The sequence below is a fragment of the Hibiscus syriacus genome, unplaced genomic scaffold (genome assembly GCF_006381635.1).
Source record: "Hibiscus syriacus cultivar Baekdansim isolate YM2019G1 unplaced genomic scaffold, ASM638163v2 tig00111648_pilon, whole genome shotgun sequence".
NCBI lineage: Eukaryota > Viridiplantae > Streptophyta > Magnoliopsida > Malvales > Malvaceae > Hibiscus > Hibiscus syriacus.
This window is the reverse complement of record NW_024063145.1, coordinates 1,388,210-1,408,491: the sequence shown is the minus strand read 5'-3', so window position 1 is coordinate 1,408,491 and position 20,282 is coordinate 1,388,210. Positions and strand designations below refer to the sequence as shown.

General features: G+C 33.8%; 1 protein-coding gene, 1 long non-coding RNA gene and 1 pseudogene across 2 annotated transcripts; 2 read left to right on the top strand and 1 right to left on the bottom strand.

Moving 5' to 3' along the window:
• Positions 1–1,187: 1,187 nt before the first annotated feature.
• On the top strand, positions 1,188–18,754 carry LOC120166887. Its single transcript, XR_005519981.1, has 3 exons — positions 1,188–1,439; positions 17,937–17,940; positions 18,744–18,754. It is a non-coding gene; the product is annotated as an uncharacterized LOC120166887 (long non-coding RNA).
• LOC120166886 (oxysterol-binding protein-related protein 3C-like) lies at positions 1,571–2,032 on the top strand. The gene is made up of 3 exons (XM_039176063.1): positions 1,571–1,614; positions 1,714–1,786; positions 1,854–2,032. Exons 1-3 carry the CDS (start codon positions 1,588–1,590, stop codon positions 2,015–2,017), a joined length of 264 nt encoding a protein of 87 aa, XP_039031994.1. The 5' UTR covers positions 1,571–1,587; the 3' UTR covers positions 2,018–2,032.
• Positions 17,193–20,027, bottom strand: LOC120166885 (annotated as a pseudogene).
• Positions 20,028–20,282: the final 255 nt, after the last annotated feature.

Sequence of the window (20,282 nt, the reverse complement as noted above, 5' to 3'; positions counted from 1 at the left end):
CACTTTAATGTTAAAATCTATTAAAATATATTACAATTAGAAGTAATTTTAATTTTTATAATTCTTTTATTATACTTAAAAATTATTTTTAATCCATCTATCATAAAAAGGAGTATTTTAATCCATCTATTATAAAAAAAATTACTCATTGTAAAAGTGAATAATTTTGTCAAAAATGTTAAAGTTTTAATCGAATTAAACATTTTCGGTTAAACACCTTTTTAAGTACCTATTATTCTTAAATTTGAACAAATTGATCTCTTAAAAAAATTATTCAATATATATTTTATAAATGAATAAACAAAATTGATATATGGTAATATTGATTTTTTTGGGTCAGCATATGACACGTGTTCAATTGTGGTTGAATAGTTTTTAAAATAAAAAAAATAAATTTTATAATATTTTCATAACTTTGAAAAAAATAAAATTTTATTTTTTATGATTTTTTTTGCATATTTGTCAATTAAACTCTTACTCGCTTCAAATCTAAAAATTCGAATAAAAAATCAATGTACATTATTTTAATTAAACATTTTTTTATATTTTAACATGTAATTGTAATATTATTATAAGTAAAAACAACGAAGTTTGAAATTAGAATATAAATTAATTTTTCGTTTAGATCTCATAAGTGTTTAAAAATTTTATGTAAAAACTTTAAAAATATATATATTACGAGAGAAATTAATTTGATCAAATTCAAAATTGAGATCCTAAAGAGTGTTTAAACCAAAATATTTAAGGTAACTTATAATAACTTTAATGTTTTGAACCAACATGTTTATTTTTGAAATATTTTTTTATTAATATGGGTGATTACAATGTAATATTTGTTCGAAAAATTAATCATTTGACAATAAGCATTCAAACACTCATGCAAATGTCATGCTTAAACCCGAAACCTCTAAGAATAACAATCATTCTTTTAACCACTGAAATCGGTTGATTCGTATTACGAGTCTATTTAGTTAGGGAAAAACATTTTACGAAAAAAAAAAATTTCCCGTTTCCTGTGTTTGGTTCCGTAAAACAACAAAGTCAATGTAATTTGTTTTATAGTTGACTGAAAACTCAAACCAAAACACGGGAAAATGACTTACCGTTTTGGAAACGGTAGGTCATTTTCCATCATTTTCCCTTCCCTTCCCTTCCCTTCCCTTCCCTTCCCTTCATTTCTCCCCGAAGCCTGATATCTAACTCATCAATGTCGGATGTAATTCCATTTGAAATCATATAGAAAATCGATTGGGGAAATATATACTTTCATTTTCCCAAATGGATACACCTTTCAGATCTCGCTTTTGCATTTTGTTCCTCCTCACTTGTTTATTAATTTGCGGTTTCGCTTTTGTTGGAGCTCAAAATCAAAGGCCGAAGAACGTTCAAGTTGCGATTCGGGCTAAATGGTCGGGTACTCCATTGCTCTTGGAAGCCGGGTTGGTTCCCTTTCTTCTTATTATCGCTTTAATTTTGGGTTTGTTCTGTATATGATTCTCTTGTTGTGGATTTCGTTTATTTGTTCATATTCGTATTAAATTTATTCTCTTGGTGTGATTTGTTTGTTTAGTTCTTATTTTTGAGCCAATGTCAATGTTGCAGAAAACGGCTGAGGTTTGTGTTTTCATATCCAACCACTGCTTAAAGTTATTTGCTGTGTTTGGTTCTTTTTTGTTAGTGGTTTTATCATTTATCAATTTCGTTCTGTGACAGATAAAGGAGTATTCATACCTGTTAGATCTGGCTGATGAATGCGAAGATCCTTACATGCGATTAGTGTACACTAGTAAGGTTTCTTCTAACTTCCCTTTCTTTATAAGTTTAAATAGGTAACTGATGGTAGCTAATTGCAGCTTCATGGGCTATATCTGTCTATTATGCCTATCAACGTACCTGGAAACCATTCAATCCCATACTTGGGGAGACTTATGAAATGGTTAATCATGGTGGCATTACTTTTCTAGCTGAACAGGTGAATCATTTAGACCTGAGTTTGGGTTCATTTTTTCCCTTTTAATGTTTTGGGCTCTTCTAGCACTTTTTTCTGCATAATTTCTCTGCTTAGCTTCTGTTTAAGGTATTTATTAGACATTTTCCCCTTTTCAGGTTACTCATCACCCCCCAAATAGTGTTGGTCATGCTGAAAATGAGCATTTCATTTATGATATTTCATTCATTTATGATATTTCACCTAAAGTGAAAACCAAGTTATTGGGAAATTCATGCAAGTTTTATTTTAGCATTGTAGACACTATTTTTTACTGGGCTTAAAAAAATATTATTACTATTATTAATAATTTTATTACATATGTTTGCAGGCCCAATATTTAGACCCAACAGTACAAGGTTCAGTCCACCATTACAGCTTAAGCCCAACAAATAAGGCCCAGATGTACAAGAAGACCCAACAAGTCCTATAAGCCCAAATACAACAACAACCCAACGGCGGGTCCGACCCATCTTCAATTAGGGTATTGAAACCCTAAAACTATCATCCAGAAGCCTACTATCGCCGCCGCCAAAGAGAGCCAAACCGTCCAACGGCACACGCTGCTGCCTGACCAGCCGAGCTTCACCCTTCACTACCGCCAAGCTTCCAGCTTCCACCGAGCTTCCGAATGGCGTCATTACATGTGTCAAAGACAACCAAATCAGTGCAAAATCAGACCAAATCCACTGAGCATTTTTCTAAATTAAAACAAATCCAGAAAATTGGTGGTGCTATACCCTACCATTATTCGTATATCAGTGGAGGATTCATCAAACAGCAACGAAATTTCATTATAAAAGCATGTAATCATTCGAAGCAGAGGGGAGGAAAAAGGCAAGAAGAATGATTGGAAAAAGGGGTCTCGATTTTCAGCAAGGAACGAGGGGAGACAGCGATGAAAAAAAAGAAATTTTCGTAGAGGGAAAAGGGTGTAATCGAGTATGAAACCCGAAACAAATTGTAAAGGAGATTTGAGTGTCTCTGTTTTCCCATATTTTAGAGAGCATTTTGAAGCTAGCATTGTACAAGGTTTTCCTCTTCGATTTACACAGAATAAATAAAAGGAGAAAGCCTTTTCATTTTTCAAAAATAAAATTCAACAAGCTACAGATAAAAAAAATCAATACTAAATACCAAGGTATTTTCGTTATTGAAGACCATTTTTCTTCTTGTTCTTTTGTGTATGAACTTGCGTTTTTGGAATTAAATAAAGAGGGTTGAGTCGACTTACATATGAAGAGTGAATCCTTGCTGGAGTGAGGGTGGTCGGTGTCGTTGTGAGTGTATAAACCCTAGGGCTCTCGGCTGTGAAAAAAATGAGAGAGTGAAGAAGAAAGGTGCGGCTGATGAGGGTAGTTTAAAATTAGGTTATGCTTAGTATTTTAAGAAGTACATATATATTAAATGATTAGGAGTAATTTTGCTTTAGGTCCTTAAATTAGGCTCTTCTTTACATCTTGGAAGCTAGATTTGGACTGATATGATTTTATGTCAATATTCTGGGCCTTTAAGCGCTATTTTTCCTTTTTATTTTGTTTAGAACTTGTTTAGGTTTGGGTAAACCACGGTTTAAATCCCCATAGCTTTGTTTTTATTTATTTAGGTCACGGGATTATTTTTGATTTTATTGATTTAATTTTACATTTAATTGAATTTGGTCATTATGTTAAAGTTAGTATTTTTGGTTTAAATTAGTCCTTATATTAGGTTGATAATTATAAATAAGTCCATTTTTATTTTATTTATTTTGAAACATTCGTTACCATTTTGGTTTTTTAGGTTTTATTTTTATATCATTATTTTAGATTCTTTTTAATTTCATTTTAGAGCCTTTAGTTTAAATTAAATACTTAGGTTTAAATTAGTCTTGACTTAATCCTTATTAAGTATTTTACCTGTAAGTTTAATCTTTAATTGTTAAGATTTTTTTAGATTTAAATTTCAAATATTTTTGTCCTAATTGAAATTATTTTATCTTTTAGATTAAGTCCTTAAATCTAAATTTATTTTAATTTAGTTCATGGTTAGGATTGTTTTCTTTAAATTAGTTAGTATATATTTATTTGCATATTGATATATATAATGAGTTATGATTTATGACTTGATCTTTGTTTAATTTATAGTTTTAGCCTTAGATTTATTTGTTCTTTTATTTCAGTCCTTTAAGTTTCCTCCTTTTAAGTTATTAATTTGAAGCAAATTAATTAACATTCAATAAATGAATCATATTTTAACTTGATATTTGATTCATGATTTTCACCATTTACGACAATGTGTAAGCGACACAGTACCAATTTTGGGCGCAGTGGGGGTGTTAATCCTTCCCCACGCGTAACCGACTCCCGAACCCGTTTTAATCAAATTTTTGGTAATGCAGATCAATTTTGTCTTAAAAACGATTTTTCTTAAAATTGTTTTTTTAAAAAGACGTTTTTAGGTATTCGACCTACCTAACCCAAAGGTTGATGGCGACTATTTTCAATTCTATCCAATTTAATTTCAAATCACTGGAATTTCCAAAAATTAAAGTCGTAACTGGTTTTTAAACAATTAAACGATTGTCACTCCGAAAAGCGGTTACGACAGCTTGGCGACTCTGCTGGGGAATTTTTTTTAGAGAGTCAAGCTGTAAGTCGTTTACACATTGTCGTTGTGATGAAAATTATGAGTTCGAGTTTTTAGTTAATTTATGATTCATTTATTGAAGTTTGTAATTGCTTCATTTTTTTGTCTTACTAACATTTTTATCTTTGTTTTCAAATTTGTCCAAAGTTTTGTCGAGTGGTTTTGTTTTCCTTTTGAGTCAAAGGGCTTAATGTTCCTCCTCATACACATCACGATTCATTTGCATACCATAAGCTCACTTATGAGCTTCGTCCCTTTTAAGTTGAGATGGAAGCTTAACCTACGTGAGATAATTTGTTTCTCCGTAAGGGTTTTAGTAAGTAATCTTTGGGGTTCATATACTTTATGTCTACGTGAGATAAATTGTTTCTCCGCATAGACATAAGGGAATGTATCCTCTCGAATTGAACTCGATCCGTACGAGCTTGTAATGGGCCAGGATTAAGGGTTTGGTAGCCCAAGGTGGCACCAACTTTAAGGACAATTCAAGTACCTCCTTTTCCCGTTAGAGCCAAAACCATGCATATATTGAACCGTAGAACCGTTACCCTAGGTATAGACATACCAAACCTCTGACCGTCAGTAGGTACCCAAATTAAGTGTACACAAAGGAGGAGCGTTTCTGAACCTTTTTATTTTCTTTTTGAATAAAAGCATGCGAACTAGATACCATGCAGTTAGGATCATTTCATTGAAAATAATTATTTTGGGTAGAAAGCATGTTTGGGTTGGATCTCTATCTAATAAAAGCATGATCGGGTAGATATCATGATTGGGTAGGTGTTATATTTATCTTTAAATAGCATCTTTTAATTTTATTGATTATTTCGCCCATACTAATTTATTTCTTTTCTTTTACGTATGCCATTTTTTGTCCTTCTTTGCATTGCATCACTTTTTGCATCTGCATTTGCATCTTCGCATTTGCATAATCATCATGAATAAAAGAAAGGTGTTGATTAAACCAAGTAATCATCAGATTAGAAGAGCGATCATTGAAATGGAAAAGAATTTTCATAACAAGGAATAATTCAATCTAGCGGTTCAAGCTTAGTTTGAAGAAACACAAAGGGTGAAAGGAGACAAATTTCTTGGGGATTACGTATCACAGATGATCACAAATGTCAATGTCAATATCAAGAAAGAATTATCTACAAGAGCTGATAGAGATTTGGGATATTTAGAGAATAGTTACCAAGGAGAAATTTCACAAGAAATATGATGACATGGTTTATATCCTCTGTGTAAAGATAGATGAGTCGTTGCTTAAAGCTTTGGTCTGATGCCGGAATTCCACATAAAAATGTTTCACTTTCAAAAGACAAGATTTGACACCAACAATAGAAGAGTACTGCTCTATTTAACTTTGAAAGCCTTCAGGTGGATATAATTCATTACAGACTTCCGAAAATCCAATCCTTCAAAAGCAAGCTTGTGAAGATTACAAGATTACTGATAGTAGAACACATCCAACAAATGGTAGAAATGGAGTGTTTTATGTGGCATTGCCTCAAAAAGCTGATACTAGTGCACATAAATGAAGATAAGGAATTAGACACCTTTGATCTGGCTATACATGATCTAGTGATATTCTCAAAGACTTTGCTACATGTTGAGGTTATTGTTGCAGATCTCTTGGACAGATTGGAGAAAGGTATAAGTCCTGCAATGGCTATCTTGACAGATACTTTTTGATCCCTAAATGATTACCATAGATTGGAGGGAAGGCGATTCAAATGTTGCACTCAAATACCCACCGTTTGGATTCAGAATCATTTCTAGAAAGAGAATAAAGTTATTGGGATCATGACTGAGATCATGAAGTTAAATAAAAAGGCTAAACTGTATTTGTAGAATTGATCTTTCTTGTAAAGATGAAAGTTCTTTTGGAAGAATGGAACTCTTTCTAAGAATAATTACTTTTGGAAATCGATACCTTTTGCATTTGCATTTGTATTTGCATCTTTCCATTTTTACGTTTGTATTTACATTTTCATTTTTTTTTTTTTGCATTTGCATTTTCATCTTTGCATAATTATGTTTGTATTTTCAATCTTACATCATGTATTTGCATTTTATTTCAAACTATTTTACATGCATGGGAATAATTCGTGGAGGATTCTATGACAGAATTTTCAAAATCAAATTGGAGTTAACTTGGTCTTCCTAGAGAATGATAAGAACCATGAATGAGATTGTAGCAAGGGTTTGTAGAATCAAGAAAATCCAAGAGCAACTTATCAAGATTCAACAAGAAATGAATGATCAAGCAAAGAAGTTTTAGGACGAGTCAATGGAACAGATAACCAAATTGATGGGCATGGTGAATGTTATGATCCATGGAGAAGAGCCACTAGAGGATCCTATTTTGGATGGGAATATGAATGCTAGTGTTGAAACTTTGATTGTAGAAGGTTCCACTGGGCCCATAATGAATGAAGAGTTAACAAGAGATAAAGTTTCCTTTGGGAAAGTTGAGTCTTATTCAAAGAAGAGGGGCATAGAAGATGACCAAATGCTGATCAAGAAAGATAAAAATGATCAATCTCTCATGATTAGAGGTTTTAATTCTTTACAATCCTCCATTCAAGATAGTCAAGTTCTATCTATAAAGCCATCACCAAATAATCTCTCGTCAGGGGGATTACATGAGAAGAAAAAGCTTACGGCTGGATTGGTTACACCAGGATGTGTCCAGCCACAGTGGCCCCCGAATGAGAAATAGACCTATAAGGTAATTCCTTGGATAAACCAGAAAAGAACCCCAGATTATTCATTTAAGGTTCCTACCAACTTTAAGGATCCTTTAGAGCAAGCAATTCAAAGGTGCAAAGTAAAAGAGAAAGGGGTTGTTGCTTCAACAGAGATTAATACAGTCAATTCCTATGAAGAACACAGTGCACAATAGGATGAGAAAGGAAATCAAAGCAAAAGGGCTTCCATGAATATAATACGAGACTGGCCCGTGGGTTTAAGAATGAATGGGGCAGATGCAGCCTTGAAAACATCTCAAACACCTATATCAGATTTCCTGAAGACAAGTGGGGTTTTGGGCAATTTAGGAGGTTTGACGAATGTTACGCCAATCATAGCTGCAATATGTGTTCAGAATCTAGCCAAAACTATCATCACCAAGGAAAATCGTTTTGGATCTAAATTTTGACCTAATTTCCAATCAGGGAAGGAAAAACTGATGAATAACAAGAAATTAGGATTTTACGTAGAATCTGCTCAGGAGAAAGCAGAAATTTGTGCGTTTGAGGAATCATCCAAACGAGCCCGGATAAGAGAAATGATAAAAAAATGGGGAGCAAATGAGGATAAAGATACTGGTCCGATCACACACCCAACATTATAGGAGCAATGTGGCATGATAGATAAATAGGTGGAAGTTGTTATCTACCACTGTAGTACTTTCTATTTTTAGCATTTTGTTTGAACTTGTTTTTTTTTTCCTTTCTTTGCCTTTTGTGTAATAAATAATTTTTTGTTACTTTTAAGGTTATGAGCATTGAATCAATTTTGCAATCTTGCAGTTCTTTGAATATCAACAGAATTAAAAACTCTTTATGATTAGAGTTACACATCTTTGACAAATTATCAAGATTGAAAACTGGTAAAACAAGGACCTTGACTTGACTTCAGATGAAATATACCCAAACATTATACCCTTCTACAAATATGAGATAGCCTTCTCCAGTGCAAGGAATTAGATAAAAGGCTTGGTATTTACATAGAGGAGCGTACAACATGGGGCATCTTTTGTGTGACTTTGCGAAATTGTCTAGATTACTTTCTATTGATGATATTCGATGATGAAATCTTCACAATTAGGTAAAGTCAGTTGCTTGGGAATTGAACTCTAACGATGAGAGTTTCTAATTTCCACTAAACCACCTAGACTATAACAGGTTTTTCTTAAGAGTTATATATCCATGTTATATTATTATATATACAATAAAACTTGAGTTGTCCCTCTAGAGCAATTGGTTAATAGCCCTGGCTTTATGGATAATATTCAGCTATCTTATTATAATATTATATGCAATAAAGCTAAGCTATTCTGCTAAGGCAATTGGTTATAGAGGAAACTCGAAAGCCCTGGCTTTATGAATAGATTATATTCAAACCATGACTTTGATTGGGTACTTGGCAATTTGGTGTATGCTCCACTGTGATTGTCAAGTCAAAGACTTTGTGATGAGATGAACCCTTCAGTTGGCCCAATAAAGGAAAATTACAATAAAGCTGATTTCAGCTAGCCAAACCATGGCAAACTTTATAAATAAAGAGTTTCGGTAAAGATGAACTAAGAGAGTTCAGGAACACCTGTTATAGTCAACTACACACGAGCACACAGAAATTTCATTTTTAGATCGATATTTTCGCATTGCTTTGGTTAAAGGGAAGATTTTAGAGAAGTGAAATAAGGTATTCTAGATGGTCTAGTAATTGGCTATGCTAGTTGCGTCATTTTGTCTGCATCCGGTTAAAATACCAAGTCAAGAAAGTGAGGTATGTGGCAGTATTCACAAAGAGTGAGAGAGGAGTGACATTTTCAATAGATGTAACCATAGAAAATAGGAAAGTCAACCTGAAACTCACTCATAAATCTTGATACTTGTCAAAGAACTATAACTTTAAGACATTAAAGAGTTGTTGATTCTTTTGATATTCTTTAAACTCATGCTTATGATTTGATTCTATTGTGAACCTGTAAGAAACAATACTTTACAAAATTCTTTTATTCTTTGATAAAGAAAGGAGGAAAATATTTTCAAACAGGACAGTCTCAAATAAGAAAGGTTCTTGAAGCAAGTTGAGGACTGTTATGCCTCTATTTGAGAAAAAGAATGAGCGATGCCAAAATGAGGAAGCACTTCACATTCTTGAAAGCAAGTGGTCAAGAAGATCAGGAGGGCTGGATGAGAGAACTTGTAACACTCTCTTGTGACATTATCAGCAACCTGATAAGAAGACGATGATTGTCTTGTTCGAAAAAAATGAGCACATATCCCAATGCATAACAAAAAGGCAAGAATATAACCAGTCAAGCAAAAGGGGACCACCTTACTCAGAAGAAACACATATCTCAGTCATTTTTGTTAGAAAGATTGATCACTTTTTAAGTTGGTGATAACATGAAGATAATCCCTCGAAGTTACTTGACAACATTGTTGTTAGTAACACCAGAATGAGAGCATTCAAGATAAACAAATTTGGGCACGAATAGAGCCACAATGATCCATAAATAAGGGCATTATCAAAGTTGTACCTCGTGGGAATCATGAGATTCAAATTCAATGGACATCGAGAATGAACCTTTTGACTTGAAGGATGGGGCATTTTGAAGGCCCACTTTAGATAGAAATGATCCATGTGGGGCACATTGAAGGCTCACACTAGCATGAAAAGGTTGGGATATTTTGAAGGCCTATTTCAGACAAAAATGATTCATGTGGGGGCATTTTGAAAGTTCATTTTGAAGGCTCATATCAGTAAAAATTAATTTTGAATACATTTTGAGCATTCATATCAGTAAATGTTGGGGCATATTGAAGGCCTATATCATCATGTATCAAGATCATTCATTTGAACAAATATTTCTAATGAGACAGAAAGATATGAAGAATGAAAATGGTGAAACAGTGACAGTGGAGCTAACTATACATAATTGGTTTGTTCATCAGGAAGTTGTATTATTCTGGTGATTTGATGCTGGCGGTTAAAGTATCCATCTTGCGGTCTCACTGAGCTTTGTTCTTAAGTGACGTCCTACAAAAATTGATGAATGTGGGCATCACTGATTGAGAAATCTGAGAAGAAGCTACAAGAAATGATGAATGTGTGTCAAATTCTTTACGAACCAGTGATTATGGTGCTGAACGAATGTTGCAATCATATGGTGTTTCTATTTGTGGACTCAAGATGAAGTTTGTCTTCTTCAACCCCAAGGTTAGAAGTGAGATATGATGAAGATTTATTTCCACGAAAGAGGTGATAAAATCTTAACAGCAAGAGACTAGTGGTATCAACTAAGGCTGAAAGATGGGTTGTTGTTAAAAACGAGTCTCATTTGATGTTTGACTAGATATGGTGACATGAAAATTTGGATAGGTCTTCCTAATGTCGAGTTTCAAGAGTCAAATCAGAATTGACGTAACTCTTCCTTTGATCTATACGGAGTTTGTCATAGTCATACGAATAGTCTCTGAAAATAGGGCAACACAATCATATTTCTGATCGTAGCAAGAAGTTGAGAAAGAAAATGTTTTTTTCCCGAAATGAAGATAGAAAACAAAGACGACAAGAAGAGAGAAGAAGATTAGATGGATCTTCAAAAATGCAAGTTGGAAATTATGAGTTGCTACATGAATATTTGAGTAGACTTTAGGAAGAAGTGATCAAGTAGAAGAAGACCAAGATGGCCACTTTGAAGTTAAATGAAGATTGCATCACATTTTTTGCATTCATAAGAACATCATTCGCATATAAAAAAGTCATGCATTACACCTACATGAATTTGCATCTTTGCATCAAACATTCATTCATAATAGTTGCATTCAACTACATTTTTGCAGATCTTTCAGGAAACATTGAGAGTAAAAGACAATAAGACATCCTCAGTAAGAGGGAGTAATCATCTTCAGATTCAACATTTTCAGACAAATTTTGTCTCGCTTGAGACAGTCCCATTTAATACGGAGGATTTATCTCACTAGAGATTTTTTTTCTTAAAATAGACTTTGTCTCACTTGGATTTTATCTCATTCAAGATTGTTTTTTCTTGAAACAGAAGATTTTATCTCGCTCAAGATTGTTTTTCCTTGAAACAAAAGATTTTATCTCGCTTGAGATAGTTTCCCTTGAAACAAAAGATTTTATCTCGCTTGAGACAATTTCCCTAGAAACGAGTTTTGTCTCTCTTGAGACAGTTTCCCTTGAGACAGTCTCCCTTGAGACAATTTCACTTGAAACAAATTTTGTCTCCCTTGAGACAGTTTCCCTTGAAACAAATTTTGTCTCCCTTGACACAGTTTCCCTTGAAACAAATTTTATCTCTTTTGAGATAATTTCACTTAAAATAGAAGCTTTTATCTCGTTTGAGATAGTTTCACTCGAAACACAATGTTTTGAGAAACCATCGTGATATGCAGGGGTTTCTTGATGAAAAGCTTGAAGGACCATCGTGATATGTAGAGGTTCCTTGATGACAAGCTTAAAGGACCATCGTGATATTAGGGGTTCTTTGATGACAAGCTTGAGAAGTCATCGTGATATGTAGGGGTTTCTTGATGATAAGCTTGAAGGACCATCGTGTTATGTAGGGGTTCCTTGATAACAAGCTTAAAGGAGCATCGTGATATGTAGGGGTTCTTTGATGATATGCTTGAGAGACCATCGTGATATGTAGGGGTTTCTTGATGACATGCTTGAGAGACCATCGTGATATGTAAAGGTTTCTTGATGACAAACTTGATGAACACTTAAGGGACCATCGTGATATGTACGGGTTCCTTAGTGACAATTAAGAAACTAAGCCTTCGGGGGTTTCTTGATTTTTAAGTTCTTCAGGCCATCCATAAGACCTTCAGTGCAGGATGTTTTCAAATGATATCTTAGAAACTAAGCCTTCGGGGGTTTCTTGATTTTTTAAGTCCTTCGAGCCATCCATAAGACCTTCAGTGCAGGATGTTTTCAAATAAGATTTAAGAAACTGAGCTTTTGGGGGTTTCTTGATTTTTAAATCCATCGGGTCATCTGTCTGAAAATTTTCAAAGAGAAGATAAACATATCAACATTTCCAGTACAGAGTTCATAATGAGAAGAACTCATCCGATAGAGGGAGAAGAAGTTCATAATGAGAAGAGCTTGTTCGCACTATCACTCGATTCACGTCATTTCAAATCAGGGTATTTTGAATCAGTGATACCTCGTTTGAGGGGTTGGCATTTCTAATTGAGAGTTCATAATGAGAAGAACTCATCCGAAAGAGGGAGAAGAAGTTCATAATGAGAAAAGCTTGTTCGACCTATCACTCGATTCACGACATTTCGAATCAGTGGCACCTCGCTTGAGGGATTGACATTTCCAATGGAGAGTTCATAATGAGAAGAACTCATCCAAAAGATAGAGAAGAAGTTCATAATGAGAAGATCTTGTTCGACCTATCACTCGATTCACGGTATTTCGAATCAGTGACACCTCGCTTGAGGGATTGACATTTCCAATTGAGAGTTCATAATGAGAAGAACTCATCCGACAGTGGGAGAAGAAGTTCATAATGAGAAGAGCTTATTCGACCTATCACTCGATTCACGACATTTCGAATCAGTGACACCTCGCATGAGGGATTGACATTTCCAGAAGAAATTCATAATGAGAAGAACTCGTCCTAAAGGAGAAAGTTCATAATGAGAAGAACTTGTTCCTTTCGATTCCATCATAGAAAGAGGTGGATCAATATTTTTAATGGAGAGTTCATAATGAGAAGAACTCATCCGACAGAGGAAGAAGAAATTCATAATGAGAAGAGCTTGTTTGACCTATCACTTGATTCACGACGTTTCGAATCAGTAACGTCTCGCTTGAGGGATTGACATTTTAATAGAGAGTTCATAATGAGAAGAACTCATCCAAAGAGGAAGAAGAAGTTCATAATGAGAAGAACTTGTTCAATCCAATGATTTACAACGAAGAATATCCAAATCAAATGCTAAAAAAGAAGACCGGACAAAAATTGGTTGTCTTTTTTATCTGTCATATTCTTGTTAACACAAAAATGTGCAAAAAGTGACCGTAGACACCCATTTTTGATCGGGCTTAAAAAATATTATTAATATTATTATTATTATATATATTATTAATAATTTTATTACATATGTTTGCAGGCCCAATATTCATACCCAACAGTACAAGGTTCAATCCACCATTACAAGCTTAAGCCCAACAAATAAGGCCCAGATGTACAAGAAGGTCCAACAAGTCCTATAAGCCCAAATACAACAACAACCCAACGGCGGGTCCGACCCATCTTCAATTAGGGTATTGAAACCCTAAAACTATCATCCAGAAGCCTACTATCGCCGCCGCCAAAGAGAGCCAAACCGTCCAACGGCACAAAGCTGCTGCCTGACCAGCCGAGCTTCACCCTTCACTACCGCCAAGCTTCCAGCTTCCACCGAGCTTCCGAATGGCGTCATTACATGCGTCAAAGACAACCAAATCAGTGCAAAATCAGAACAAATCCACTGAGCATTTTTCTAAATTAAAACAAATCCAGAAAATTGGTGGTGCTATACCCTACCATTATTCGTATATCAGTGGAGGATTCATCAAACAGCAACGAAATTTCATTATAAAAGCATGTAATCATTCGAAGCAGAGGGGAGGAAAAAGGCAAGAAGAATGATTGGAAAAAGGGGTCTCGATTTTCAGCAAGGAACGAGGGGAGACAGCGATGAAAAAAAAGAAATTTTCATAGAGGGAAAAGGGTGTAATCGAGTATGAAACCCGAAACAAATTGTAAAGGAGATTTGAGTGTCTCTGTTTTCCCATATTTTAGAGAGCATTTTGAAGCTAGCATTGTACAAGGTTTTCCTCTTCGATTTACACAGATAAATAGAAAGCCTTTTCATTTTTCAAAATAAAATTACAAGGTATTTTCGTTATTGAAGACCATTTTTCTTCTTGTTCTTTTGTGTATGAACTTGCGTTTTTGGAATTAAATAAAGAGGGTTGAGTCGACTTACATATGAAGAGTGAATCCTTGCTGGAGTGAGGGTGGTCGGTGTCGTTGTGAGTGTATAAACCCTAGGGCTCTCGGCTGTGAAAAAAATGAGAGAGTGAAGAAGAAAGGTGCGGCTGATGAGGGTAGTTTAAAATTAGGTTATGCTTAGTATTTTAAGAAGTACATATATTAAATGATTAGGAGTAATTTTGCTTAGGTCCTAAATTAGGCTCTTCTTTACATCTTGGAAGCTAGATTTGGACTGATATGATTTTATGTCAATATTCTGGGCCTTTAAGCGCTATTTTTCCTTTTTATTTTGTTTAGAACTTGTTTAGGTTTGGGTAAACCACGGTTTAAATCCCCATAGCTTTGTTTTTATTTATTTAGGTCACTGGATTATTTTTTATTTTATTGATTTAATTTTACAATTAATTGAATTTGGTCATTATGTTAAAGTTAGTATTTTTTGGTTTAAATTAATCCTTATATTAGGTTGATAATTATAAATAAGTCCATTTTTATTTTATTTATTTTGAAACATTCGTTACCATTTTGGGTTTTTAGGTTTTATTTTTATATCATTATTTTAGATTCTTTTTAATTTCATTTTAGAGCCTTTAGTTTAAATTAAATACTTAGGTTTAAATTAGTCTTGAATTAATCCTTATTAAGTATTTTACCTGTAAGTTTAATCTTTAATTGTTAAGATTTTTTTAGATTTAAATTTCAAATATTTTTGTCCTAATTGAAATTATTTTATCTTTTAGATTAAGTCCTTAAATCTAAATTTATTTTAATTTAGTTCATGGTTAGGACTGTTTTCTTTAAATTAGTTAGTATATATTTATTTGCATATTGATATATATAATGAGTTATGATTTATGACTTGATCTTTGTTTAATTTATAGTTTTAGCCTTAGATTTATGTGTTCTTTTATTTCAGTCCTTTAAGTTTCCTCCTTTTAAGTTATTAATTTGAAGCAAATTAATTAACATTCAATAAATGAATCATATTTTAACTTGATTTTTTATTCATGATTTTCACCATTTACGACAACATGTAAGTGACACAGTACCAATTTTGGGCGCTGTGGGGGTGTTAATCCTTCCCCACGCGTAACCGACTCCCGAACCCGTTTTAATCGAATTTTTGGTAACGCAAATCAATTTTGTCTTAAAAACGATTTTTCTTAAAATTGTTTTTTTTAAAGACGTTTTTAGGTATTTGACCTACCTAACCCAAAGGTTGATGGCGACTCTTTTCAATTCTATCCAATTTAATTTCAAATCACCGGATTTTTCAAAAATTAAAATCGTAACTGGTTTTTAAACAATTAGACGATTATCATGCCGAAAAGCGGTTACGACAAGCATGCATGCTTGTTTGCTTCTAATCACATGCTTTATTTCTTTGGTTGAGGTATCTAAGGACTTGAGGTTTGAATTACAGGTATCTCAGGACATATGGGAGTTGGAAAGTTCCAGTTTAGTTCCAAGTCCCAGTATTTGATTGTACAATTGTTTACATGTGAAACATGAAGGAATTCATGAGAAGGAATTCTAAATCTAATGCTTTTATTGCAAATGCAGTGCAAATGTTCATTATTTAACCTCCAAGTTTTCCTATATTAAAAAAAATACTCTGTTGTGAGTTTGAGCACACTGTAATATCTTATGATTTAGGGATTTAATTTGATGCATATATTACTGTATATTACGGTTGGATATTATTTTTGTTTTAATGTGTTAACTTCTTTAATTATATATTTTGACACTCATTATAAACTTTTATAATATATTTTTAATCAATTATTAATATTAATTCAAATAACCCTACATAATATTAATTATATGTTGAAATTTATTTCTAAAAATAAGAATGAATAAACATATGAAGATTTTAAACCTAAAATAGTGTATTAATAACACAATCAACATAAATTATTAATATTATCTAAAAATTTAGTTTGAAGTATTAATAAAAATACATATTTTTATAAAAAATAATTATATAAAAAATAAAATGAACCTTAAGAATAAAAACATATCGAACATGTAGGCTGCTTTATTAAAAACAGATTCTGAAAACTGTTTTCAATAAAATTAATCAAACAGTGTAAAACATTTTACAATGTACCATCCAAACACTGGAAAATATTTTCTGAAAAATATTTTCCAGAAATGTAATTCATTTTCCAGATTTCATTTTCCGTAAAATGTTTTCCTCCAACCAAACAGACCCTAAAATGTTCCTTTTTATAATAAAACTAAAACGAACTTTTTAGCTATAGTAAAAGAACTAAAATACTCCATTTTTAAAATAAACTTTTAAGTATAGTATAAGGACTTTTAATAAACTTTAACCCCCAATTCAATTATCAACAGTGATGGAACATAAAAGGGGTTAGTGAGACATTGTCCTTCTAAAATTTAAAAAATTATAATTTAGATCTTTACAATTTTAAAAATTTAATTTGATCCCTCAAAATTTTAAAAATTCAGATTAAACTTTAATTTCTTAAATGTTCTTAATTAAACTCCCTCCCATAATTTAATTTTTAAAAATGCTTATTAAGCCTCTAGAAATTTTAAAAATTATAATTAGACACTAATTTTTTGGGAAAATGTAAACTAAACTCTTTAAAAATTTTAAAAGTTTTAATTTAAACTTCTAAATTTTTAAAGTTTTAAATTGATCTCAAATTCTATCACCAATTTCCGTCACTAATTATCAATGTACATTTGTAGCTCCCGATGATAAGAAGAATTAGGCCATGTTAATGTACATACTCTTCACATCATACTGCTGATCAGGCAGCATCTTCAAGCATCATGTATATGATCAATAAAATAATATACAGTATCCATGTTCAATGTTAAGGACTGTCTCTGCATTCAAGGGGCAAATCATCTAACCAAGAATCGTCCAATAGAGGAACCGAAGGTTCTAATTCAGTGGGCCATTCTAAACTAACATCTATTTCATCAAAGATGATTGGCTTACATTTCCCATCCCTACTCCGGCAAATGGTTTGTAACCAGAGATTGCAGTGCACAAAAACCAAATCATTGAGTTTCTCCAGCTCCGTTTTGTTTCGTTTCTTCGTATGTATAGTCTCGAAAGTACTCGAATTCCATCTGCACCAGTAAAAACTACACGGTTGGCTTAGTATCCGTATGGCCACTCTTTGTAGTGTCGGAATCTCGTAACCGTAGCTCGCCCACCAATCACCTACAATTATCGGATAACAACTTTTTAAGTATACCCTAAATCCGAGAAACCATCCCAAGATATTAGTTAGTCGAATGCATCATATCTAATAGAGAATATGATGGCGAAAAGAATGCAACTTTCTCATACCTGGAGCATTGAGGGTCCTCCCCATGATGGCGAAATCAGTCCCTAGAGCACCTTGTGCATTTATGTACACAGGATGTTCCTTTGTGATTTCGATTTTATCTTTATTGGCCGTAGCCATCTTAAGCATTGCCTCTTGAAACCCATTCCTCATCCGTAAATCGATTTTAAAGTTAGGGTTATAGAATATTGAAGGATTCAGGAATGCTGCTGCAGCATGTAATGGTGAGTGAAGTTGCATATTCCATCTCCGATCGATAATATCCCAGATAGGCATGTATTTTTCTTCGATACCCTTAAAATATGCCTTTATAGCACCTTTTGCTCTCTCTATTCCTTCATATATATATCCCATTGCCGGCATGTCACCATCAACAATCCGTAAGATCTTAACAAGTGACTCAGTCATGCTAACAGCTTCACGTGCAGACTTCCAAAATCTTTCTAAATACAATAACGACTTAATGGCCTGAGCATCGGAATGTCTACTATAAATGGATGATAACCACTCCGAATGAGAGAACATGTGCTTTAAATTGTCCTCTTGAATCACGATAGACCTCAACGTAAGATAGTTGTCCACAAATCTAGTAATTCTTGGCCTCGTTAGCTCCCTTCCGCCAGTGAACTTCCTCAATGTATTTAAAATCCATGCATGACTGTATATGTACAGTGCAATGCTCTTTGCCTCCTCCAACACAACAGCCACCCAATCTCGTTTACTAATGTCCTCCAACATCTTATCTATGCAATAAGAAACACATGGAGACCAAAACAATGAACAATACTTGGCCATGAGATGCCTTCCTGCACAAACATAACTGGCTGTACTATCTGTTATCACCTGAATTACATTTTCCAGACCTACTTCCAAGACAATAGATTCAAGCAATTCAAATAAGTAGCTAGCATCATCCTCATGACCCGAGACATCAACCGACTTCAAAAAGTGTGTCCCTTTCGGACATGTGACTGAAAATATCACAAACGATCTTGTCCTACCATCGGACCAGCTATTACAAACACAGTGCAACCAGTTTCTCTCCAATCTTCTCTATATTTCTTGTAGCAATCAAGAATGTCACCCTTTACTTTTTCCAAAAGGTTAGATCTCAACTTTTCATAACTCGGGGCTTTGTAACCAACACTGCACTCTGCTATAGCATCCACCATTTCCTGATAACAAACGGATTTTGCAGCACCAAAAGGAACAGAGTTATGGAAGAAGAAAACAGCAATTTTTTTGTCGGCATCATCCTGCTTTTGCTTTGAAGCATCATCAACCGCAGGCTGCTCACTAGGTGATGGACGCGGAAACAGCATAGACGGACAGGTGCTGCCATGCTGCCCACTAGATCCTTGGTTAGGATGGAGGCCTCCACTACCAGAGGAACTATTCTGTTGGCCATTAGCTACAGTCTTATCAATCTTCGGTTTCTTGGGAGTTTCTGTTTCTTGGGAGTATTCAGTATACTCTGTATATGGTCTCTCACATCATCAGGTACTTCAGCACAGGGAACAATATCTTTGTTCTTAATCTGAGCTAGGTGAAACTTCATCCTATAAACCCCTCCGCTGAATTCGCGGCGACAATAATTACACCTCACTTTCTGTCTAGTTGCATCCACAAGTACACAATGCTCCCAACAGGCATCTCTCCCACGAACCATTATCTTTAAAAACAAACCAACTACTGTGAAAAACGCATAAAAGCTTAAAATGAGTACATGAAATATAATTCCTATAAACCCAAAAATGTATAAAGGATAAACACAGCAAGATCAGAGTAATATAACAATGACCCAAATTAAGATATTAACATAAGAGAGCATTACAATGCACAATCTTAGTCCCATCACATTGCTTCTCCATAATCAACAACATGCACTTATGAAATGAAATCAGACACAAGCTAGCATTTTTCTTTGTAACTGAGAAAATAGGTATCTAAATCCCTCAGTTCTTCATTTTGTTCCCTTTATCATGGTAATTCCCATCACACGGCAAGAGCTCTTAGCGAAAAAGGAAATAACGAACTGAATAAACTTAAATACATGATATGTTGAATAAGTTGAAAGAAACCCACGAGAAAAAATTAAATAATTTAAGAAATTAAGTACCTGGAATTTTGAAGAGATCTAAGTAAATTTAGAGTGAAGTAAGCAAAAAAAGTAACGGTGGTCGGAATCTGGGAAAGTTTGGATCGGCGATTTGGGCGATAAGGGAGGAGGGAAACGAGGAAATGGAAAACCCTGGCGATAAATTAATGGTCGAGTGGGCGTGGAAAACTGGAAATCGTTTGTCGACGCCTTCTCACGAGCTCCCTGCGTGACTCTCCACTTTCTGATGTCCTGTCCCTAATCTGTTAACTTTGGTATAATTTTAGTTTAATACTTATATTATAGTGAAATCTCACTATTTGAATTTAATGTAGGGTAAACTATAAGATTGATCACTTTTGTTTAAGTTTTGTATATTTTTTCTCATTGAATTCAAAAAATATAATATTTGGTCACTTTCGTCTTTATTTAATTAAGACTTGATCATTTTCGTTTTTTATTTAATTAAGGGTCTGC